Source organism: Palaemon carinicauda, chromosome 38 (assembly GCF_036898095.1).
Source record: "Palaemon carinicauda isolate YSFRI2023 chromosome 38, ASM3689809v2, whole genome shotgun sequence".
Classification (NCBI taxonomy): domain Eukaryota; kingdom Metazoa; phylum Arthropoda; class Malacostraca; order Decapoda; family Palaemonidae; genus Palaemon; species Palaemon carinicauda.
In genome coordinates this window covers 54,243,325-54,262,950 of record NC_090762.1, presented here as the reverse complement: position 1 = coordinate 54,262,950, position 19,626 = coordinate 54,243,325, and the positions used below count along the sequence as shown (strand labels likewise).

The window sequence follows — 19,626 nt, the reverse complement described above, 5'->3', positions numbered from 1 at the left end:
ACTCTCTTGAGCTTGAGGGTTTTCGAAGGAGGCAGCTAGAGCAATCGCGAGGGCTAGAAGATCCTCTACCATCAGGATCTATCAGTCGAAATGGGAGGTATTTAGAGACTGGTGCAAGTCCTCCTCTATTTCCTCATCCAAGTGCCTCTGTAGCGCAGATTGTGGATTTTCTGCTTTATCTGAGAAACGGTCACTCCCTCTCTGCATCCACCATTAAAGGCTACTGAAGCATATTAGCTTCTGTTTTCAGGCATAGGGGTTTGGATCTTTCTAATAACAAAGATCTCCAAGACCTGCTTAAGTCTTTCGAGACTTCCAAGGAGCGTCATATTTCGACTCCTGCTTGGAACTTGGACGTGGTCCTACGGTTCCTTATGTCAGACAGGTTTGAACCATTAAATTCAGCCTCCCTAAAGGATTTTACCCTCAAGACACTTTTTTTTGGTGTGCTTGGCTTCGGCTAAAAGGGTTAGTGAGATACATGCTTTTAGCAAGAACATCGGCTTCTCCACTAATAAAGCAGTATGCGCTCTTCAACTTGGTTTTTTGGCCAAGAATGGACTTCCGTCTCGTCCTTGGCCTAAATCATTTGATATCCCCAGTCTTTCTGAGATTGTGGGGAATGAAGTTGAAAGAGTGCTGTGCCCCGTTAGAGCTCTTAATTTTTATTTATCCAGAGCTAAACCGCTACGAGGTTGTTCAGAGGCTTTATGGTGCTCCGTTAAAAAGCCCTCTTTGCCCATGTCTAAGAATGCGTGGTCTTATTTTATTAGACTTTTGATTCGGGAGGCACACTCTCATTTAAGTGAGAAGGATCGTAATTTACTTAAAGTCAAGGCTCATGAAGTCAGAGCGATAGCAACTTCAGTAGCGTTTAAGCAAAATAGATCCATTAAAAGTATTATGGACGCGACCTTTTGGAGAGGCAAGTCGGTATTCGCTTCATATTACTTGAAAAATGTCCAGACTCTTTATGAGGACTGCTACACACTGGGACCATTCGTAGCAGCGAGTGCAGTAGTGGGTGAAGGCTCTACCACTACATTCCCTTAATCCCAATATCCTTTTAATCTACTCTTGAAATTTTTAATCTTATTTTGGGTTGTACGGGAGACTAAGAAGTCTTTCGCAATCTTTTTGATTTGGCGGGTGGTCAAAATGTTGTTTCTTGAGAGCGCCCAGATTAAGGGTATTGATGAGGTCCTGTTATAGGGGTGTTCGCCCTGGATATAACAGCTCCTGGGAGTCTTTCAGCATCCTGAGAGGATGGCTGGGCTTCGTGAGGAAAGCGGACTAATGAGGCAAAGTAATCATCAGAGTCAGCTTCCTTACCAGGTACCTATACTTAAGTTTGTTTTTTGTGAAATATTTGTCAAAAACTCTTGAGCATATACGCCTTTATTGGATTAATACTGGTCTCTACCCACCGCCATGGGTGTGAATCAGCTATTTATATATTCACCGGCTAAGTTTAATATTTAAAAATGATATTTTCCTTATAAAATAAATTTTCGAATATACTTACCCGGTGAATATATAATATTAAAGGCCCTCCCTTCCTCCCCGATAAGAGACCCAGCGGACTGAGAAGAACTGGAGTGGTTGAGAAGTATGTGTGGTATCTGACCGATAGTCGGCGCTGGTGGGCACACCCGCAACCTTCATGGCGATCGCTCGCGAGTTTTTTGGAATCTGTCGGGCCGTCGGAGACGTCAGCTATTTATATATTCACCGGGTAAGTATTTTCAAAAAATTATTTTATAAGGAAAATATCATTTTCCAAGTTAAAGTTGATGAAACTCTGTCAGAGAGGAAATGTCAGGAAGAAGGATTTCTCCAGGGTAGTGTGATGAATACAACCCTATTTGCATCTGTCATTAATGGGAGATCCTCTGTCATTTCTCAAGATATTCTCTCAACATTGTTTGTAGATGATCTCTCCGTACCATTTGCTGGAGCTAGAATGTCAATGGATGGGAGAATATTTCAACTCTCAATTGACAAACTAATTTAATGAGCTGATATGCATGGATTGAAGTTTTTGACAAGCAAAGCTATTGTTGTCCATTTCTGTCGTATTCTGGGAGTACATCCAGACCCGGATATGTACATCAAGGGTCAACGTATCCCATGTGATAGTGAAGTTTTGATTTTTAGGATTGATATTTGATTGTAGGCTTACATGGGTTCCTCACTTAAAAGCTTTAAAAGTAAAATTTCTTGAGGCTCTGAATTTTTAAAAGTTTCATCCCATATACCTTCGCACAATTGCTCCGTTTGTTACCTCTCATTCAGAGCTTGCGAGGTGATAGGGTTTGCTCTTCGACATCTTTTACAAAGCATAAGAGTCACACCTCAGGTTAGGGATCAGCCAGTTGATCTTGTTCTTCCTTCCACCTAAGCGTGAGTCTCCATAGTAAGAGCTGGAAGGTTTTTAATTTTTGTCAAAACAAGTGACAAATTTTGTAATAATTTGTGTTTTTCCTAACTATACAAACCTGAAGCTCTTTACACATACTGGCCCACTGTCACCTACTCTTTAGAAGTCGTGCCTGCAATTGCAAAGTGGCGTCTGTTTGCTACTGCGTGTGTAAACCAGTTGTTGGGTACATCTCACGCTAATACCCCCCCTCCTGCTAGCCAACAGAGGGGAGTATCACTTTGCTTAAAGGTTTTACAGCTAGTTTCAGCTGTCGCTGAAATGAATCTCCATAGTAAAGAGTTTTAGTTTGTATGGTTAGGAAAATTACAGATTATTTCGAAATTTGTCATGTTTCCTATCTATACAAACCCGAGTCCTCTATATCGGATTCCCATCTCCTATCTCTCCTGAGGCCAAAGGTCAAAAGTGGCATGATAATGTTGTATACTGAATGTGGTTGGGATACCTCGCTCTCATGCCATTTTCTAACTGCCATGTTAAGTTTCAATGGTCCTCATGCTAAATCGTGTCCTACTTATAGAACTAGGTTTTGTATAGCTGGACAAAAATATAAATTACTGTATCTTAAGGTTTTCTTTTTTACTTTAAAGTTTTTTTTATCTTGCCAACCTTTAGTGCTGGTAGAAGAGGAAGTGAGTTGAAGATCTCTTTAACACTCTTTGGTTTTATTGACATAAAATGATGTTACTGTATATTGTACAGATTGTCTCTTAAAATTCCGATGATATCATCCAATGCTAATGATAAAAAAACATGAAAAGTTTGACATAGGGCAGCATTGGGGTAACATCTAGCCAGTGTTTGGGGTTATGGTTCAACTCCTTGACCCTAAGGAGTATGGGCTGCTCAAGGAGAACTGTTACTAAGACAGTTCTGAATAGAGAATTGTACAGTACAATAAAAGTTTTTACCTATTTTTCCCATTGTTTTTACGTGGAGTAAAACAATCATTGTAACATCAACCTTTGGTTTTGTTTAAGCCAAATCTCTGACAAGAATCTAAGAACTGCTAATGGTGAGGTTTTTTTATGCCTTTGAATAATTAGGGAGTAGCCTTAATAAATCACTAAACAGCAGAATAGAAAACAGTAAAACATCTAGAAATCATAGAGAAATTACAAAGTAGAAATTCAGGTTGAAATTACCAGCTGTAAGTGGAGAGAGTAATTTTATGCCCAACTCTAAAAAATGGAAAATCTGATTTAAAATGCTGATAATGGGGATTTTTATCAAGTAATTGTGTCTTCAGAAGAGTTTCAACACAGCTTGGGAACTTTAATAACCAAGTATAAAAAAGTCTTTATTTTGTTTCATAATTCAAAATAAATGAGAAAGGGAAGAGGTTAGAATATTATGATGTTTTATTATACATTTGGGAGCATTTTTTTTTTATGAGTGTTCACATTTTGGTTTCAATATTTCAGGTTCAGGCAGAACTATTGAGGGAGACCATCCGACAAGGACAGGCGAATATCAAAGATCGCCTTTCGATTCAATTGGATTTTACTAATGATAAGGATGATATGCGAAATGGAATCATTACATTTGATACTATCATGTATAAGTCAAGAGTAAGTAGAAGATATTTATTTACTTATATTTTATTTCAATTAAACTTCATGGAAGTCATGAGCTGTTCAGGCTTTCAATGAAAAGTCTTAGTTGAAATAAAAAGAAAATAGAATTTGTATTTGACATATGTAAAACCCTTCATTGTAGATACAAACATTTGCTGGTAAACAGTATCATTTTCCAGCTGCCACTGTATTGACTTTTCATTTCATTTTCTACAACCTCAGACAGCGCATATAATTTTTGTGGATAAATTTTTGTTTGTAATGTAGACCCAAATGGTATTTTTCCTTTTTTTTTTTCATAAAGACTGCAGATTTCTTAGCTCCAAAGTTATCTGTTATTTTGCACAAGTTAGCAAGAAGAGGAGCTTTTAACACTTGTTGGAGAATTGGTAATGTTACTCCTTTATGTAAATGTGTTTGTGGTAGCTCAAGTCCCACTGATTACCACCCAATTTCCAAAACTCCCATTTGTTCCGTAACCAAAATACAAACCACGCTATTTAAATAGGGTATTACTTTCAGCGTAGCTGAAATGACGAGCCATTAAATTTTTAACGAGGGTTTACTACCCCTTCGCTAACTAGCGAGGGGGTAGGGGAGGAGTAGCTAGCTACCCCTCCCCCCTCACACACCGGTGAACTAGTTCACTTTGCTTTTGGCTCGGGTGATGAACAGCAGTGTCTGCTCTCACCCTCGCGTATTGACAGCCTTAATCTTTTTTGCTTTTTCTTTCAGTTGTGTGTTTGGAAGTTAGCCTCTCTCTTGATCATGCGGAAGTGCCCCGGGTCACCAGACCGCCCTTGTGGGACAAATATGTCGGCGGTCGAGACGGACCCTCACACCTTGTGTCTGTTCTGCAGGGGCCAACGGTGTGATAAGGATGAAGTTTGTTGTGAGTGCAGGGAGTGGTCTACCTCCCAGTGGGAGAGGTTTTCCCGGCACCGAAAGAAGAAGTCCAAGCGGGATCTTTCTCCTTCAAGGATCTCTTTGAAAAGGGAAATCTCCAAGGACTCTTCTTTCGTTGCCCGAACCTCCTCCAAAGCTCCCACTGGATCGGTCTCTCCCGAGAGGCCGTCGAGTGGTAGCATAGGCCGTACTTTTGTTGACCGACCTCGGGGTTTGGGAGAGGGAGTTGCCTCCCATGGCAAGGCAGCTCCTCCTCCTCCTCCGGGGGAGGATTTATCTATGAATGTTGCTAATGATTTATTGCAGCTTCCTTGGGTCTTAAGGGTTCGCCCTCCAGGGAAGCCCTGTTTGACCTTATCCAGTTGGGAGCAGCTGTCAAAGAGTCGCCGGTGATAGCGGAGGTTGACCCTCTGTCTATCGTCGACGTTGTTGTGGGAGAGGCTTCCGGCGAGTTGGGTCAAACCTCTGCCTTGGGTGCTGATGTTGCTGAAGGCTTGGTTCCCCCCTCCGAACATCCTTGGAGGGAGGGGTCAAGTCCAACGGTCTCTCCTGCAGGTGATTCTGCCCCTCGGGGGAGTTCACTAACAGAGACTCCTCTTCGGAGGACTGACGATGGTGTTCCTGATGCCCCCAGAGGACGTATCCGACGCAAGGCTCGTCTTCCTCTTCACCGTAGAGGCCTTCCTTCTCCCCACAAGGGAGTTAGGAGGCGCCTTTTCGGCTCCTCGCCTTCACAGTCCCCCGCAGAGGATCCTCCTCACCGTGCTTTGACCGTTGCAGCTGCATCACGGGACCTCTCTGCAGATCGTTTGCGATCTCCTCCGCCTGCCAGATCTGCTGACCTTCCTTCTTCGTTCCGGGCAGCTAACGCGCTGTGGGCGCCCACGCACCCCGTTTTCCAACGGGCACCGGCCCCTTCAGGGCAAAAGGGGCTTGCTCACAATGTGGGCAAGTCCCTTAAGTGCCAGGTATCCCTGCGCGCTCGCGCGCAAGCGCTCGCCTGTTCCTGATGTTCCTGAAACAACGACCCAGAGACATCCTATGTCAGGAACAATGCGCCAGCGAACTCCTGCTGCAGAGTCGACGCGCCAGCGCTCTCACCGATCTCCTGCTCGTCAGCGCTCACCTGCGCGCCAGCGATCTCCTACTTGCCAGCGCACAGCTGCACGCCCTGATCCTGTTACTCGCCACGCATGCCCACGATCTCCTGCGCGCCCACAATTTCCAGCTCGCCAGCGCTCTTCACTTGCTCGCCAACGCGCACCTGTGCGCCATCGCTCGCCTGCGCGCCAACGCGCACCTGTGCGCCATCGCTCGCCTGCGCGCCCTCGATCTCCGGATCTGAGCACAGGAAAGAAGAGTCGTCCTTCGCTTTCTCGCCAGCGATCTCCTGCGTGCCCTCGGAACTCGCCCACCTGTCATCCCTCGCCTGCGCACCATCGCGCGCACAGGTTCCAGTCCCTACCGTGCGCCCTTCCAGAGGCTTCCGAGATCCTGCGCGCCCACGTGCCCACACGCCCACGAGCAGTCTCCTCCTCGCGCTTCCACGGTTGCTGGTCCTTCTGCGCGCCCTCTGTCTTCACCAGACCGCGCACCTGCACGCCATCACTCCCCAGCACGCACCCGCGCCCACGAGCCTGCTCGCCGTAGATCACCTACGTGCCCACGCGCACTGTCACCTGTGCGCAGTCGCACACCTGCTTGCCATCGCTCTCCTTTGCGCCATCGCTCGCCTGCGCACCATCATTCTCCTGCTCGCCAGCATTTGCTCGCACGCCCACGTGCTCCCTCGCCCGCGCGCCCATTCGCTCCCTCGCCCGCGCGCCCACGCGCTCCCTCGCCCGCGCGCTCCCTCGCCCACGCGCTCCCTCGCCCGCGCTCCCGCGCCCGCGCGCTCCCTCGCACACGCTCCCGCCCCTTCATCTCCGCGTACACGCACACGTGCGCGAACGCGCGAGCCCAATCGCAATTCCCACCGGGTTTCGCAACGCGAGCTACCGAACAAGTCGTCAGGAACGAGAGCCGCTAGGTCGTCTTCACGCTCTCCCCCGCAAGCGCAAACCAGCACGCTTGCAGGAGGGGAGATCTTCAGATAGATCCAGGCACCCATCTTCTTCCCTTTCTTTCCAGGCAGGCCATGTTGTAGTCTCTACTCCAAAGGATCGCCCGATTCCCTTCCCTGCAGAGGGAGTCTCTGACACAGCGTCTATGAGTAAGCAGCCATGGTTTGAGTCCGTTATCAGAGCTGTCGTCCAGGCTGTTAAGCCTGCCTTCTCTGATTTGGGCCCCAAACCAAGGGCAGCTCTGACCCCACTGAAGAGGAAGAGAGGAGTGTAGGTTGTGGTGACTTCTTCCCGGGTCAAGCTGGCTCCTAAGAAGTCTGTCAGGAAGGCTCCTTCCCCCCCCCCCCCCAGAGGTTTTCTCCATCCCCTGTGGACGAGGATTTTCCGTCCTCAGGGGAGTCTTCCGAGGTGAGACCTTCTCCCACCGCACCAATGGGAGCAACCCCACCTCGAGCAGGAGAATCGTCCTGTGTTGGGGCAGTGAAGAGCCCTCAGACTTCGTTGCTGTAGTCCCGTATCCCTCCTAGGAGGGAACCGAAGGACTCGAAGACCATCCCGAAGTCTTCTTCCAGGATTCGACCAGAGCCAACGAGACCCACGGAGAATGTCCACGTATCCCCCTAAGAAGAGCCTTTGGGGACGGGAGACTTCGCTGCCAGTTCTCCAGGGGTAGAGCAGCAAGAGTCAGAGCATGCCTTCTGGCAGGTCTTGACTCTGATGAGGAATCTCAACAAGTTTCCGGACCCTGAGATTAATCCTTGTGAGGGCAAGGACACGGTCCTGGACCAAGTCTTTGGCATTCAGAAACCCACTAAGGCCAGTGCGGCTCTGCCCTGGTCCCAAGGGGTTAAGAGTGCCAGGGATAAGGTTAAGGGCCAGCTCTCCGAGCTCGCCTCCTCCAGCCGTTCCACTGCTGGCAACAAGCTCCTCCCGCCTCCTCGTGTCCACCAGAGGAGATATTTTGAGATCATGGAGGAGTCTTGTTTAGCTCTTCCGTTGCACCACTCTGTGGAAGAGCTTACCAAAGGAGTTCCTCTTGATAGACTCTCTAGCAGGCAAGTGACTTTCTCGGCGACAGAGATCCTAAACCAGGAGAAGGTTGGGAAGTGTGCCATGCAGGCTACTTCGTGGCTGGATGTCTGGTTGGGGTCTCTGGGCATCCTTTTGTGATACGAGGATCTCTCCAAGGAAAGCACTAGGAAGGCCCTGGAGACCCTCCTCCTCTCGGGCACCCGCACCATTGAGTTTCTGGCCCACCAAGTCTCGAACTTGTGGGCCAATTTGATCTTGAAACGACTTGATGCAGTGGTAGAGAGGTTCCATTCGAAGGTCTCAACCGTCGAAGTCAGCAAGCTCAGACACTCTTCCCTTATGGGAAAGAGCCTGTTTGAGCCCAAGGATGTGGAACAGGTAGCTGAGAGGTGGAGGAAATCCAATCAGGATTCTCTCCTCCAAAGGGCTCTCACATCGAAGCCCTACAAACCTCCAGCACCTCAACAACAACCTCGCCAGTCCAAGACGACGAAACCGGCAGCGGCAGCGAAGACAACTGTGTCCAAACAGCAGCCCTTTCCTGTCAAAGACAAGAGAGGCAAGAAGCCTCCTGGGGAGGCAAGAATCTTAGGGGGAGCGGCCGAGGCCGCAAACACTAGGATTGGCAATCCCCCTGCATGTCCACCAGTGGGGTGATGCCTACAAAGTTGCGCAATCAGGTGGCAGCAACTCGGGGCCGATTCCTGGATGGTTTCTGTAATCAGTCAACATCTCTTCCTCCCCTGACAACGAATCCAGTGTCGTTGAGCTCCTATGCCATGGGATCGGCAAAGGGGCTAGCCTACGGGCAGAAGTCGAGACCATGCTAAAGAAGGATGCTCTCCAAGAGGTCGTCGACGGGTCCCCAAGCTTCTTCAGTCGACTCTTTCTTGTAAAGAAGGCGTCTGGAGGCTGGAGACCAGTCATCGACCTCTCAGCTCTGAACAGGTTTGTCAAACAAACTCCGTTCAGCATGGAGACAGCAGACACGGTCAGACTTGCAGTGACACCATAAAACTTCATGTGTACACTGGATCTGAAGGACGCGTACTTCCAGATCCCAATCTATCCGTCTTCAAGGAAGTACTTAAGATTCAGCCTAGATAACAAGATCTACCAGTTCAAGGTGCTGTGTTTCGGTCTCTCCACAGCACCTCAGGTTTTCACCAGAGTGTTCACCCTGATCTCTTCGTGGGCACACAGGATCGGCATTTGTCTACTCCGTTATCTGGACGACTGGCTGATTCTAGCAGATTCGGAGTCGACCCTTCTTCGACACCGAGACAAGCTTCTGGGACTTTGCCAAGATCTAGGGATCATGGTAAATCTCGAGAAGTCTTCTCTGCTTCCATCTCAACGACTGGTATATCTAGGCATGATCTTGGACACCAATCTCCACAAAGCCTTTCCATCAGACGACAGGATAGCAAGGCTGAGGAGGGTCGCAGATCCTTTCCTCAGACGAGAAGAACTCCCAGCCCAATCGTGGTTACGTCTCCTCGGTCACCTTTCCTCAATGGCCCGTCTAGTTCCAAATGGGCGCCTCTGGATGAGATCCCTGCAATAGCGGCTCAAGTCTCGGTGGAATCAAGTTCACGATTCCCCAGACATTCTGGTCCCTATGGGTCCTGCGGAACGGACGGACCTTCAATGGTGGGTGACAGACGAAAACCTCCGAAAGGGAGTGGCTCTTCTCGTCCTCCTCCTGGATTTGATGCTGTTCTCGGACGCCTCAAGGAAAGGGTGGGGGGCCCACGTTCTGAACCACAGGACCCCAGGCCTATTGGCAGAATCAGAAAAGTACCTCCACATAAACCTGCTAGAGATGAAGGCCGTCTATCTGGCTCTTCAACAGTTCCGACAGTACCTGGCGGGTCACTCCGTGGTGGTGATGAGCGACAACACCACGATAGTGGCTTACATCAACAAGCAGGGAGGTACCTTTTCACAACAGCTATCTCATCTTGCAGTAGAGATACTGAGATGCCGAAGTCCACTCGATTCCACTATTGGCTCGCTTTATTCCTGGCAAGAGGAATGTGCTCGCCGACAGTCTGAGCAAAGCATCCCAGATAGTGAGTACCGAGTGGTCTTTGGATCCTCTAGTAGCCAACAAAGTCCTGACTTTGTGGGGTTCCCGACAATGGATCTGTTTGCGACAGCCTTGAATTTCAAGCTCCCGCTGTAATGCTCCCCAGTCCCGGACCCCAAGGCACTCTGGCAGGATGCCTTCCAACAACGGTAGGACAACATCGACGTTTACGCCTTTCCCCAGTTCTGTCTGATGAGGAGGGTGCTCAACAAGACCAGAATATCGGTCAACCTGTCAATGACCCTAATAGCTCCGCTATGGCATCACGCAGAGTGGTTCCCGGACCTTCTGCAGCTCCTGACGGAACTCCCGAGAGAACTCCCTCCTCGACATGAGCTACTCAAGCAACCACACGCCAACATCTTCCACAAAGCCGTAGCATCGCTACGGCTTCACGCCTGGAGACTATCCAGCATCTCCTCACAGACAGAGGCTTTTCGCAACAAGTTGCGGAAAGGATGTCTTGACACCCGCGAAAGTCATCCGCAGGAGTCTACCAGGCGAAGTGGCGAGCCTTCTGTGGTTGGTGTCGTGGAAGGGGTATCTCTCCTCTCGATGCCACTATTCCAGCAATAGCGGAGTTTCTTGTGTACAGTATTTGCGGGAAGAAATGCGCCTTTCAGTCTCGGCAGTAAAAGGCTATCGCTCAGCCTAAAGTCTTGCCTTCAGGCTAAAAGGAATGGACATTTCCTCCTCGCTAGAACTTTCCCTACTCATACCAAGTTATGAACTTACCTGCCCTCTGTCGGAAGTGAGACCTCCTACATGGAATGTGGTTCGAGTCCTCAGGGCTCTTAAGAGACCTCCGTTCGAACCATTACGCCAGGCTTCTGATCGCCACCTGACTTGGAAGATGGTGTTCCTACTTGCTTTGGCCTCGGCCAAGCGAGTCGGCGAACTTCATGGTCTCTCGTATGACATCGCCTTTAAGGGGATGGGGGGAGGTAACGTTCAGGTTCGTCCCTGAGTTTGTAGCTAAGACTCAAAATCCAGGAGTGCTGGACCCCCGGTTCGACTCCTTCCGGATTTCGAGTCTCCGTTCTGTAAGAGATGACCCAGACCATCTCCTACTGTGCCCAGTAAGAAGTCTGAGGCTCTATCTTAAAAGAGCAGCTGCAGTTCGTCCTCGAGTGCATTCCCTGAATCCTGACCCTCCTCTCTCACGTCGCCCTAGAGCACATGATGTCAGAGGCATCGCTACGTCCCTGGCGTTCAAGAGAAACTACTCAGTGAAGCGTCAAATTACCTTCACACCCCACTACCTGCAAGACGTGACCCACAGGAGGCTCGATACATTCTCTATCGGTCCTGTGGTGGCTGCACAACAGCTGGTCTAAACCTGAGGCTCATTAATGGACAAGTAGCAGAAGGTTGAGGGCATTGTTACCCGGTTTTAGTCTGCATGAACGAAAAGGTATGCCTGGCCCTTATTTTTTTCTTCATCCTCTCCTCTCTTGGGGAAAGCAGCATCCTGGGTTCTCTGCACAGCTGACCTCAAACCACTGCAGGTAAACCATGCTTCCTTGTTTTCCTAGTATTAAGATAATACTGTCGCATCCCCCATACCCTGACGAGGTGGTATTGGGAACGTCCTAACCTAGAATTCTAGCTAAAGGACTCCAGATCAACTTCCTAGGACGAGTCACACTTCATTTCTTCACTCACAAGCTTACGTAGGCCGCGATCCTTGCAGAGCAAGGTACTTGCGAGGTGCAGGGACTCCTTATCTTGAGTTCTACTTACTCAGATACTGAGTCCCCTGGCAAAAAGCCAAAGTCAGTACGGCTGGGACTTACCACTGTTCTTAAGGGTTAAGTCACCCTATTTAAATAGCGTGGTTTGTATTTCGGTTACGGAACAAATGACAAATTCGTAGATAATTCTTATTTTTCCTAACCATACAAACCTTAGCTATTTAATCAAACTTGCCCGCCAGCCCTGTCCCCCGGGATAAGTCCTACCTCTAAGCAAATTGAACTAGTTCACCGGTGTGTGAGGGGGGAGGGGTAGCCAAGCTACTCCTCCCCTACCCCCTCGCTAGTAAACCCTCGTTAAAAATCTAATGGCTCGTCATTCAGCTACGCCAAAAGTAATACCCTATTTAAATATCTAAGGTTTGTATGGTTAGGAAAAATACAAATTATCTATGAATTTGTCATATTATCTAAAGTTTTTGAACGTCTTCTGGCAAAACGTCTTAAATAGGTTTGCTGAAGGTAATCATCTATTCCCTAGTTTGCAATTTAGTTTTCGTAAAGGCCTGGGAGCATATGATGCCCTTCTTACAATCTCCAATGCTGTACAGAAATCCCTTGATTGTGGTCAGGAAGTTTGTATGATTGGCTTGATTTTAGTGCTGCCTCTGACCTTGTTAATCATGAAGCCCTTGTTTTCAAACTCAAACAGTTGGGAGTGGGTGGATCGTTTCTTAGCATTATTATTGAGTTTTTAAGTAATAGATCTCAAAGATTTGTTGTTGATGGGCACCATTGTGAGTTTAGGAATGTGATATCCGGTGTTCCACAGGGTAGCATTCTTGGCCCATTACTTTTCATTCTATATACACATGACATGTGGTTTGGCCTAGAAAACAAGGTGGTTGCATATACAGATGATGCTACTCTCTTTGCATCAATTCTATCCCCTGAATGTAGATCTAGGGTTGGTGAATCCCTTAATAGAGATTTAGCTAAAATTAGTGCATGGTGCAAATTATGGGGTATGAAGTTGAATCCTAACAAAACTCAAAGTATGATTGAAAGTAGGTCAAGGACGGTGGCTCCTCAACATCCGGATCTCAGTATTGATAATGTTTCTTTAAATTTGTATGACTTTTAAAATTTTATGTGTGATTCTCAAAAGCAAATTTACTTTTGAGAAACACATTAAGTGTGTGTCTTCTTCAATTGCATAAAAAATTGACTTATTGAGAAAGTCTTGCAAGATTTGCGGTGATCAATCTATTTTGAAGAAGTGTTTTAATTCCTTCATTTTACCTTGTTTTGAGTATTGTTTTCCTGTCTGGTGTTCAGCTGCTGATTCTCATCTTAATTTTTTGGACAGAAACTTATGGTTTATTAAATTTCTTATTCCTGATCTAGAAATTAATCTTTGGCACCATCATTTAATTAGATCATTATGCATGTTGTATAAGTTTTTCATAACTCTGACCATCCTTTACATTCAGATCTCCCTGGACAATTCTATCCTGTTTGTAATACTAGGCAAGCAGTTAATTCCAATAGCCAGGCCTTTTCCATCATGAGGCTCAGTACTACATTGTCTTCTAGAAGTTTTATTCCAGGTGTTACCAAATTGTGGAATGATCTTCCTAATCGGGTAGTTGAATCAGTAGAACTTCAAAAGTTCAAAGTTGGAGCAAATGTTTTTATGTTGACCAGACTGACGTGAGTCTTTTTATAGTTTATATATGACATACCTGTTTTGACGTTAATAGTTCATATATGACATATCTGTTTTGACGTTGTTACTGTTTTTAGAATGATTTATTGTTAATTTGTTCTCATCATTTATTTCCTTATTTCCTTACCTCACTGGGCTATTTTTCCTTATTGGAGCCCCTGGGCTTATAGCATCTTGCTTTTCCAACTAGAGTTGTAGCTTGGCTAATAATAATAATAATAATAATAATAATAATAATCTTTTGCTTTAGATTTTGTCTTAAAAACTTTTCCACCCCGTGATTTTCATCCATTATTTTATTGTCGTTACTTCATATTTGTTGAGTGAGTGTCAGCATTTGACATCCTGTGAAAATTTTTATCAAGTTGACTGATTCGTTATTAAGCAGCCTAAAGCTAAAGAAGTTGAATGGCTAGGTGGGAGGATATCATTGGGAATAGATGAAAAGTAGATGATGTAAGAAACCAGTATACAATCTGGGGAGGTTTAAAGAATATTGTAGGATTTATCCCCTTCTTGATGTAACAGTGCTTAGTAAAACCCCTTTTCAGATTAGTGTGACCATAACATTAAAGGAACTACTTCTTCAGTACCATTTTGTTGTATGTGGACTGGACTTTGAGATAGAAATATTTATTTGCAAGCACAAACTTTTAAGCCTGAAAATTTTGTTAGCATGTGTTTAATACCAGTAGTACTCAAATTTACAGTACTTTTGTAAGGCTTGTTCCTTTTAAGACTGTTAGATATGTCACCAGTTATGTACTTGGCATTCTTGTACTAGATATTTCCTGGTAGATGGTATGTGTGCGCTTCATTCTTCATGGTCTTTCATGTGCTACTTTAGTCTTTAGAAAGACTGAACTGCCCTGTAGCAAATGGTTTTGTAAATGATGTGTAATAGAATTTGGTTAGCTGAAGATAGAAAACATTTTTGGAAGTTATAAAAATTTTAGTTTGTGTGAACACTAAAACTTAGGTAGTCATTTCAGTGTCCATATCATAATTGTCTTGATTACTCTACTAACTTATAAGACTTTTTTCAAGTACAGTGTATTAAATATTTGTTCACTTTCAGGTTGTTTTAATGGCTGACTTATGAGATTCATTTTAATTTTTTTTTTATTTTTGGTCAATTTCAGCTTGTTGATTTGCCTACCATTATGGAAACATGGAAAACCATTGATGGGAAGAGTTTTTATAAAACTGCTGATGTTTGCCAGGTAAGAATTGTTTGAGAATCTCGGTAATATAAAACTGGTTAGACAGCTATATTTTTATCAAGTCTCCCACAAATAGTGCTAAATTATATGAAATATTTAGCACTAATGAATTTTGAGTGCTCAGAGTTGTCAAGAAAAATACCTGTAGATATTGTTATTTTGTCTACAAAACAAAGGTCTCGAATGATAGAAAAGCTTGCACTTAAGTTGATGTGTTTGTGACTTTTGTCATAAGTTGTGGGGTATCAATCAGCAACTACCTAGATCTGAATAACATGACTTAGCCCTATGTAGTTTCACAGAACTAATGCAGAAATGGCTTTTGTTCTGGGACTATAGACAAACCTTACTCTTTTTACATAGGAGTACTATTTTGGTGCTAGTTGGAACCAGCCGTTAAGATTTTGCGAGGTGTAGTGGGGGTAGACTCACCACCCCACTCACACCAGCATTAATAAATAATCGTCACTTTTTATTTTGGCTCGGTAAAGCCACTGGCCTAAATTTTTCTTTCAGATGGTTACCCTGACTTCCCTTTTGTGTGAACATCATTACTTCCCTTAGTGAAGCAATGGCGCCCACCTCCGAGGGAAGTCTAAGTGTTAACTCCTACCTTCCTTCACGAGTGTTACAGTTTACTGCAGCACTCTACCTCTGGTCCCTTTTGTTCCTGAAGCCTTGGCATAGGAACGAAAGCAGTGGCTGACTGATTCCATTTGGGGGTTTCCAGTCGGGGTGATCCCTTCGGGGTGAACCCAGAAACTAGCTTCCACTACATTGCATAGACAGCACTCGATGTTGAACTTCAACTTGATCTCAGCTCGTTGATGAGAAGCAGCGCTGTCCGGATGTCTGCCTCCAGGTGTTGTACAACTTTCCCTTACCAGCCACTGTCCAGCAATCTTCCTACTTGGGGGGAGGATTGCCGACAGCGGCAACAGGGGTCGGTCGCCTTCCTGCTTGTGGGAGAGACTGCCTTTCCCTGTGTGGTTTTCCTCTCGTGGATTCCTTCAGCAGGAGTTGGATATGTCCTTGCCCCGCTCTTGCCCTTCGGAGCTTGCAGTTCCTGCTCATCGCCGCCTTACCCTCAGGTTACAAAACAAATCTCGTTCGCAACTTCCCATTGGAGTGATGATGACTGCCGACCACTTGCTGCCGCCATCTCTCCCATTGACGAGTCTCATGAGCTTTAACTCTTTGGGGTAGTTGCTGACATCATGAGCTTTAACTCTTTGGGGTAGTTGCTGACATCATGAGCTTTAACTCTTTGGGGTAGTTGCTGACATTATGAGCTTTAACTCTTTGGGGTAGTTGCTGACATCATGAGCTTTAACTCTTTGGGGTAGTTGCTGACATCATGAGCTTTAACTCTTTGGGGTAGTTGCTGACATTATTATTATTATTATTATTTGCTAAGCTACAACCCTAGCTGGAAAAGCAAAATGCTATAAGCCCAGGGGCCCCAACAGGGAAAATAGCCCAGTAAGGAAAGGAAAGAAGAAAAAATAAAATATTTTAGGAAGAGTAACATTAAAATAAATATTTCCTATATAAACTATGAAAACTTTAACAAAACAAGAGGAAGAGAAATTAAATAGAATAGTGTGCCTGATTGTACCCTCAAGCAAGAGAACTCTAACCCAAGACAGTGGAAGACCATGGTACAGAGGCTATGGCACTACCCAAGACTAGAGAACAATGGTTTGATTTTGGAGTGTCCTTCTCCTAGAAGAGCTGCTTACCATAGCTAAAGAGTCTCTTCTACCCTTACTAAGAGGAAAGTAGCCACAGAACAAATACAGTGCAGTAGTTAACCCCTTGAGCGAAGAAGAATTGTTTAGTAACCTCAGTGTTGTCAGGTGTGTGAGGACAGAGGAGAATCTGTTAAGAATAGGCCAGACTAAGAGAAAGAACCGTAGCCAAAGAGAAGGATCCAACGTAGTACTGTCTGGCCAGTCAAAGGACCCCATAACTCTCTGGCGGTAGTATTTCAACGGGCGGCTGGTGCTTTGGCCAACCTACTACCTCATGAGCTTTAACTCTTTGGGGTAGTTGCTGACATCATGCCTTTGAGTGCAATTGAGGCTAGGTCCTTTGGGACCTGTGCCTCATGGTTTCAACTTCTTATGAGGGAGAAATGGCTGTTCTTCAAATCCAGCACAGCCTTTTTCATTCTCTTCCAAGAGAATGACATTAGGCTACTCGCCAACCCCCTGGGGTGGTTGTAGAATGAGCATGGGTATTCTAGAAATTTTATTCCAGTTGTGACCAGGTTGTGGAATGATCTTCCTAAACAGGTATTTGAATCGGTGGAACTTCAAAAGATCAAGCAGAACAGTAAATGTTTTTATATTGAATAGGCTGTTTTAAGTCTCTCTTCATAGTTTATTTATCAAAGGTCTACAGTATTTTAATGTTGTTACTATTCTTAAAATATTTTGTTTTAATTGTTCATTATTTCCTTATTTCTTTTCATCAAAGGGCTATTTTTCCCGGTTGGAGTCATTTGGCTTACAGTATCCTCCTTTTCCAACTGGGGTTGAAGCTAAGCTAGTAATAATAATAATAATAATAATAATAATAATAATAGCCTGAGCAGTAACACCATCATATCTACCTAAGGCCCGCTTCACACGAGCGGTTTGAAACTGTGCAGAAGATTTCCGCACGTCTAAGAGTATGTCTTCACACTAGTGGTTGTTTTCCGAGTGGTTCGTTTTCATCAGTGAACATAATACAGTACTTAGCCTGTCGGTGTTTGTTCGTGATGGAGGACGTAAAGAAGAAAGTGGTCTTTCTGTATATAATAAACAGGGTGCTAAAAAGAAGTAACTATGTAAATATCGGACCCACCCAATAAACATATTAACATAATAATGATACTATTAATTCTAATAATAAATATCATAACAATAACAATAATAATTAATATTATAATAATAATATAATTTCCTCTTACGCCTATTGACGCAAAGGGCTTCGGTTAGATTTCACCAGTCATCTTTACCTAGGAAGTAGTTTGGCCAGGGCACCAGCCACCCGTTGAGATACTACCGCATGCAAGTTATGGGGTCCTTTGACTATCTGGACAGTACTACAATGAATCCTTCTCTCTGGTTATGGTTCATTTTCCTTTTGCATACATACACACACACACCGAATAGTCTGGCCTATTCTTTATATATTCTCCTCTGTCCTCAGACACCTGACAACACTGAGATACCAAACAATTCTTTTTCTCCCAAGGTGTTACTGCACTGTAATTGTTCAGTGGCCACTTTCCTCTTGGTAAAGGTAGAAGGGACTCTTTAGCTATTGTAAGCAGCTCGTCTAGGAGAGGGACACTCCAAAATTAAACCATTGTTCTCCAGTCTTGGGTAGTGCCATAGCCACTGTACCTTGGTCTTTCACAGTCTTGGGTTAGAGTTCTCTTGCGTGAGGGTACACTCGGGCACACTATTCTAATTTATTTCTCTTCCTCTTGTTTTGTTAAAGTTTATATAGGAGATATTTATTTCAATGTTACTATTCTTAAAATATTTTATTTTTCCTTGTTTCCTTTCCTCACTGGGCTATTTTCCCTGTTGGAGCCCCAGGGCTTATAGCATTCTGCTTTTCCAACTAGGGTTGTAGCCTAGCAATTAATAATAATAATAATAATTCATCATCTCCTACTTCACACTTCATAATCCTCAGCCATGTAGGCTTGGGTCTTCCAACTCTTCTAATCCCTTGTGGAATCCAGCTAAACATTTGGTGAACTAAGCTCTCTTGTGGAGTGCGAAGAGCATGCCCAAGCCATCTTCATCTACCCCTCATCATGACCTCATCCACATATGCCACTCGAGTAATCTCCCTTATAGTTTCATTTCTAATCCTGTCCTGCCATTTAACTCCCAATATCTTTCTGATGGGTTTGTTCTCAAATCTACTAAATCTATTGGAGATTGTTTCATTGTCATACCATAGTTCATGTCCATAAAGTAACACCATTCTCACTAAACTGATATATAGTCTGATTTTTGTAAGTAATTTCAGTCGATTTGATTTCCAAATTTTACTTAACCTAGCCATTGTCTTATTTGCTTTTTTCAATCTTTCACTAAACTAATCCTAACGACCCTGTATTGGAGATCATAGTTCTTAAATACTTAAATGATTCTACCTCATTAATCCTTTCTCCTTCCAATGATATTTCATCTACCATTGCATACTCCTTTCTCATCATCTGTCTTTTATTTATCTTCAATCCAACTTCGTGTGATATTTCATGCATTCTGGTAAGCAAGCATTGGAAATCCTGTGGTGTTCTGCTAATAAGGACAGCATCATTAGCATACTCCAAGTCTGCTAAATTCCTATCACCAATCCAGTCCAATCCTTCTCCACCATCTCCGATTGTTCTATGCATTACGAAATCCATGAGGAGGATAAACAACATACGTAATAACACATTCCCTTGGAGTACTCCGCTGTTCACTGGAAATTCATTTGATAAGGCTCCATTAACATTAACGTTGCACTTCTTATACTCATGAACAGACTTAATCAAATTTACATTTGTTCCGTAACCGAAATACAAACCACGCTATTTACATTGGGTTTACCTTTTAGCGTAGCTGAAATGACGAGCCAATAGTTTATTAACGAGGGTTAATTACTCCCGCGCTAGTTAGCGGGGGGGGGGGGGGGGGGTAGGGGAAGGGTACCTTGCTACCCCTCTCCCCCACACACCGGTGATTTGCTCCACTTCACTTTTGGCTCCGGCGATGAACGGACGTGTCTGTCCATCGTCCTCATTGACAGCCTTTATCTTTTTTCTGCTTTTTCTTTACAGTGTGTGTGTGTTAGAAGTTGACCACCTTTA

At 44.9% G+C, this 19,626-nt stretch overlaps 1 protein-coding gene across 2 annotated transcripts in view; it reads left to right on the top strand.

The window, feature by feature from the left end:
• Taf7 (TATA-box binding protein associated factor 7) overlaps positions 1 to 19,626 on the top strand; it is a 232,652-nt gene that overhangs the window by 74,464 nt on the left and 138,562 nt on the right. For both annotated transcript variants that reach the window (XM_068362242.1, XM_068362241.1), the window contains exons 3-4: positions 3,868 to 4,014; positions 14,679 to 14,759. In XM_068362242.1, the coding sequence (XP_068218343.1) occupies positions 3,868 to 4,014; positions 14,679 to 14,759 (228 nt within the window). The remainder of the gene's footprint in view (positions 1 to 3,867; positions 4,015 to 14,678; positions 14,760 to 19,626) is intronic.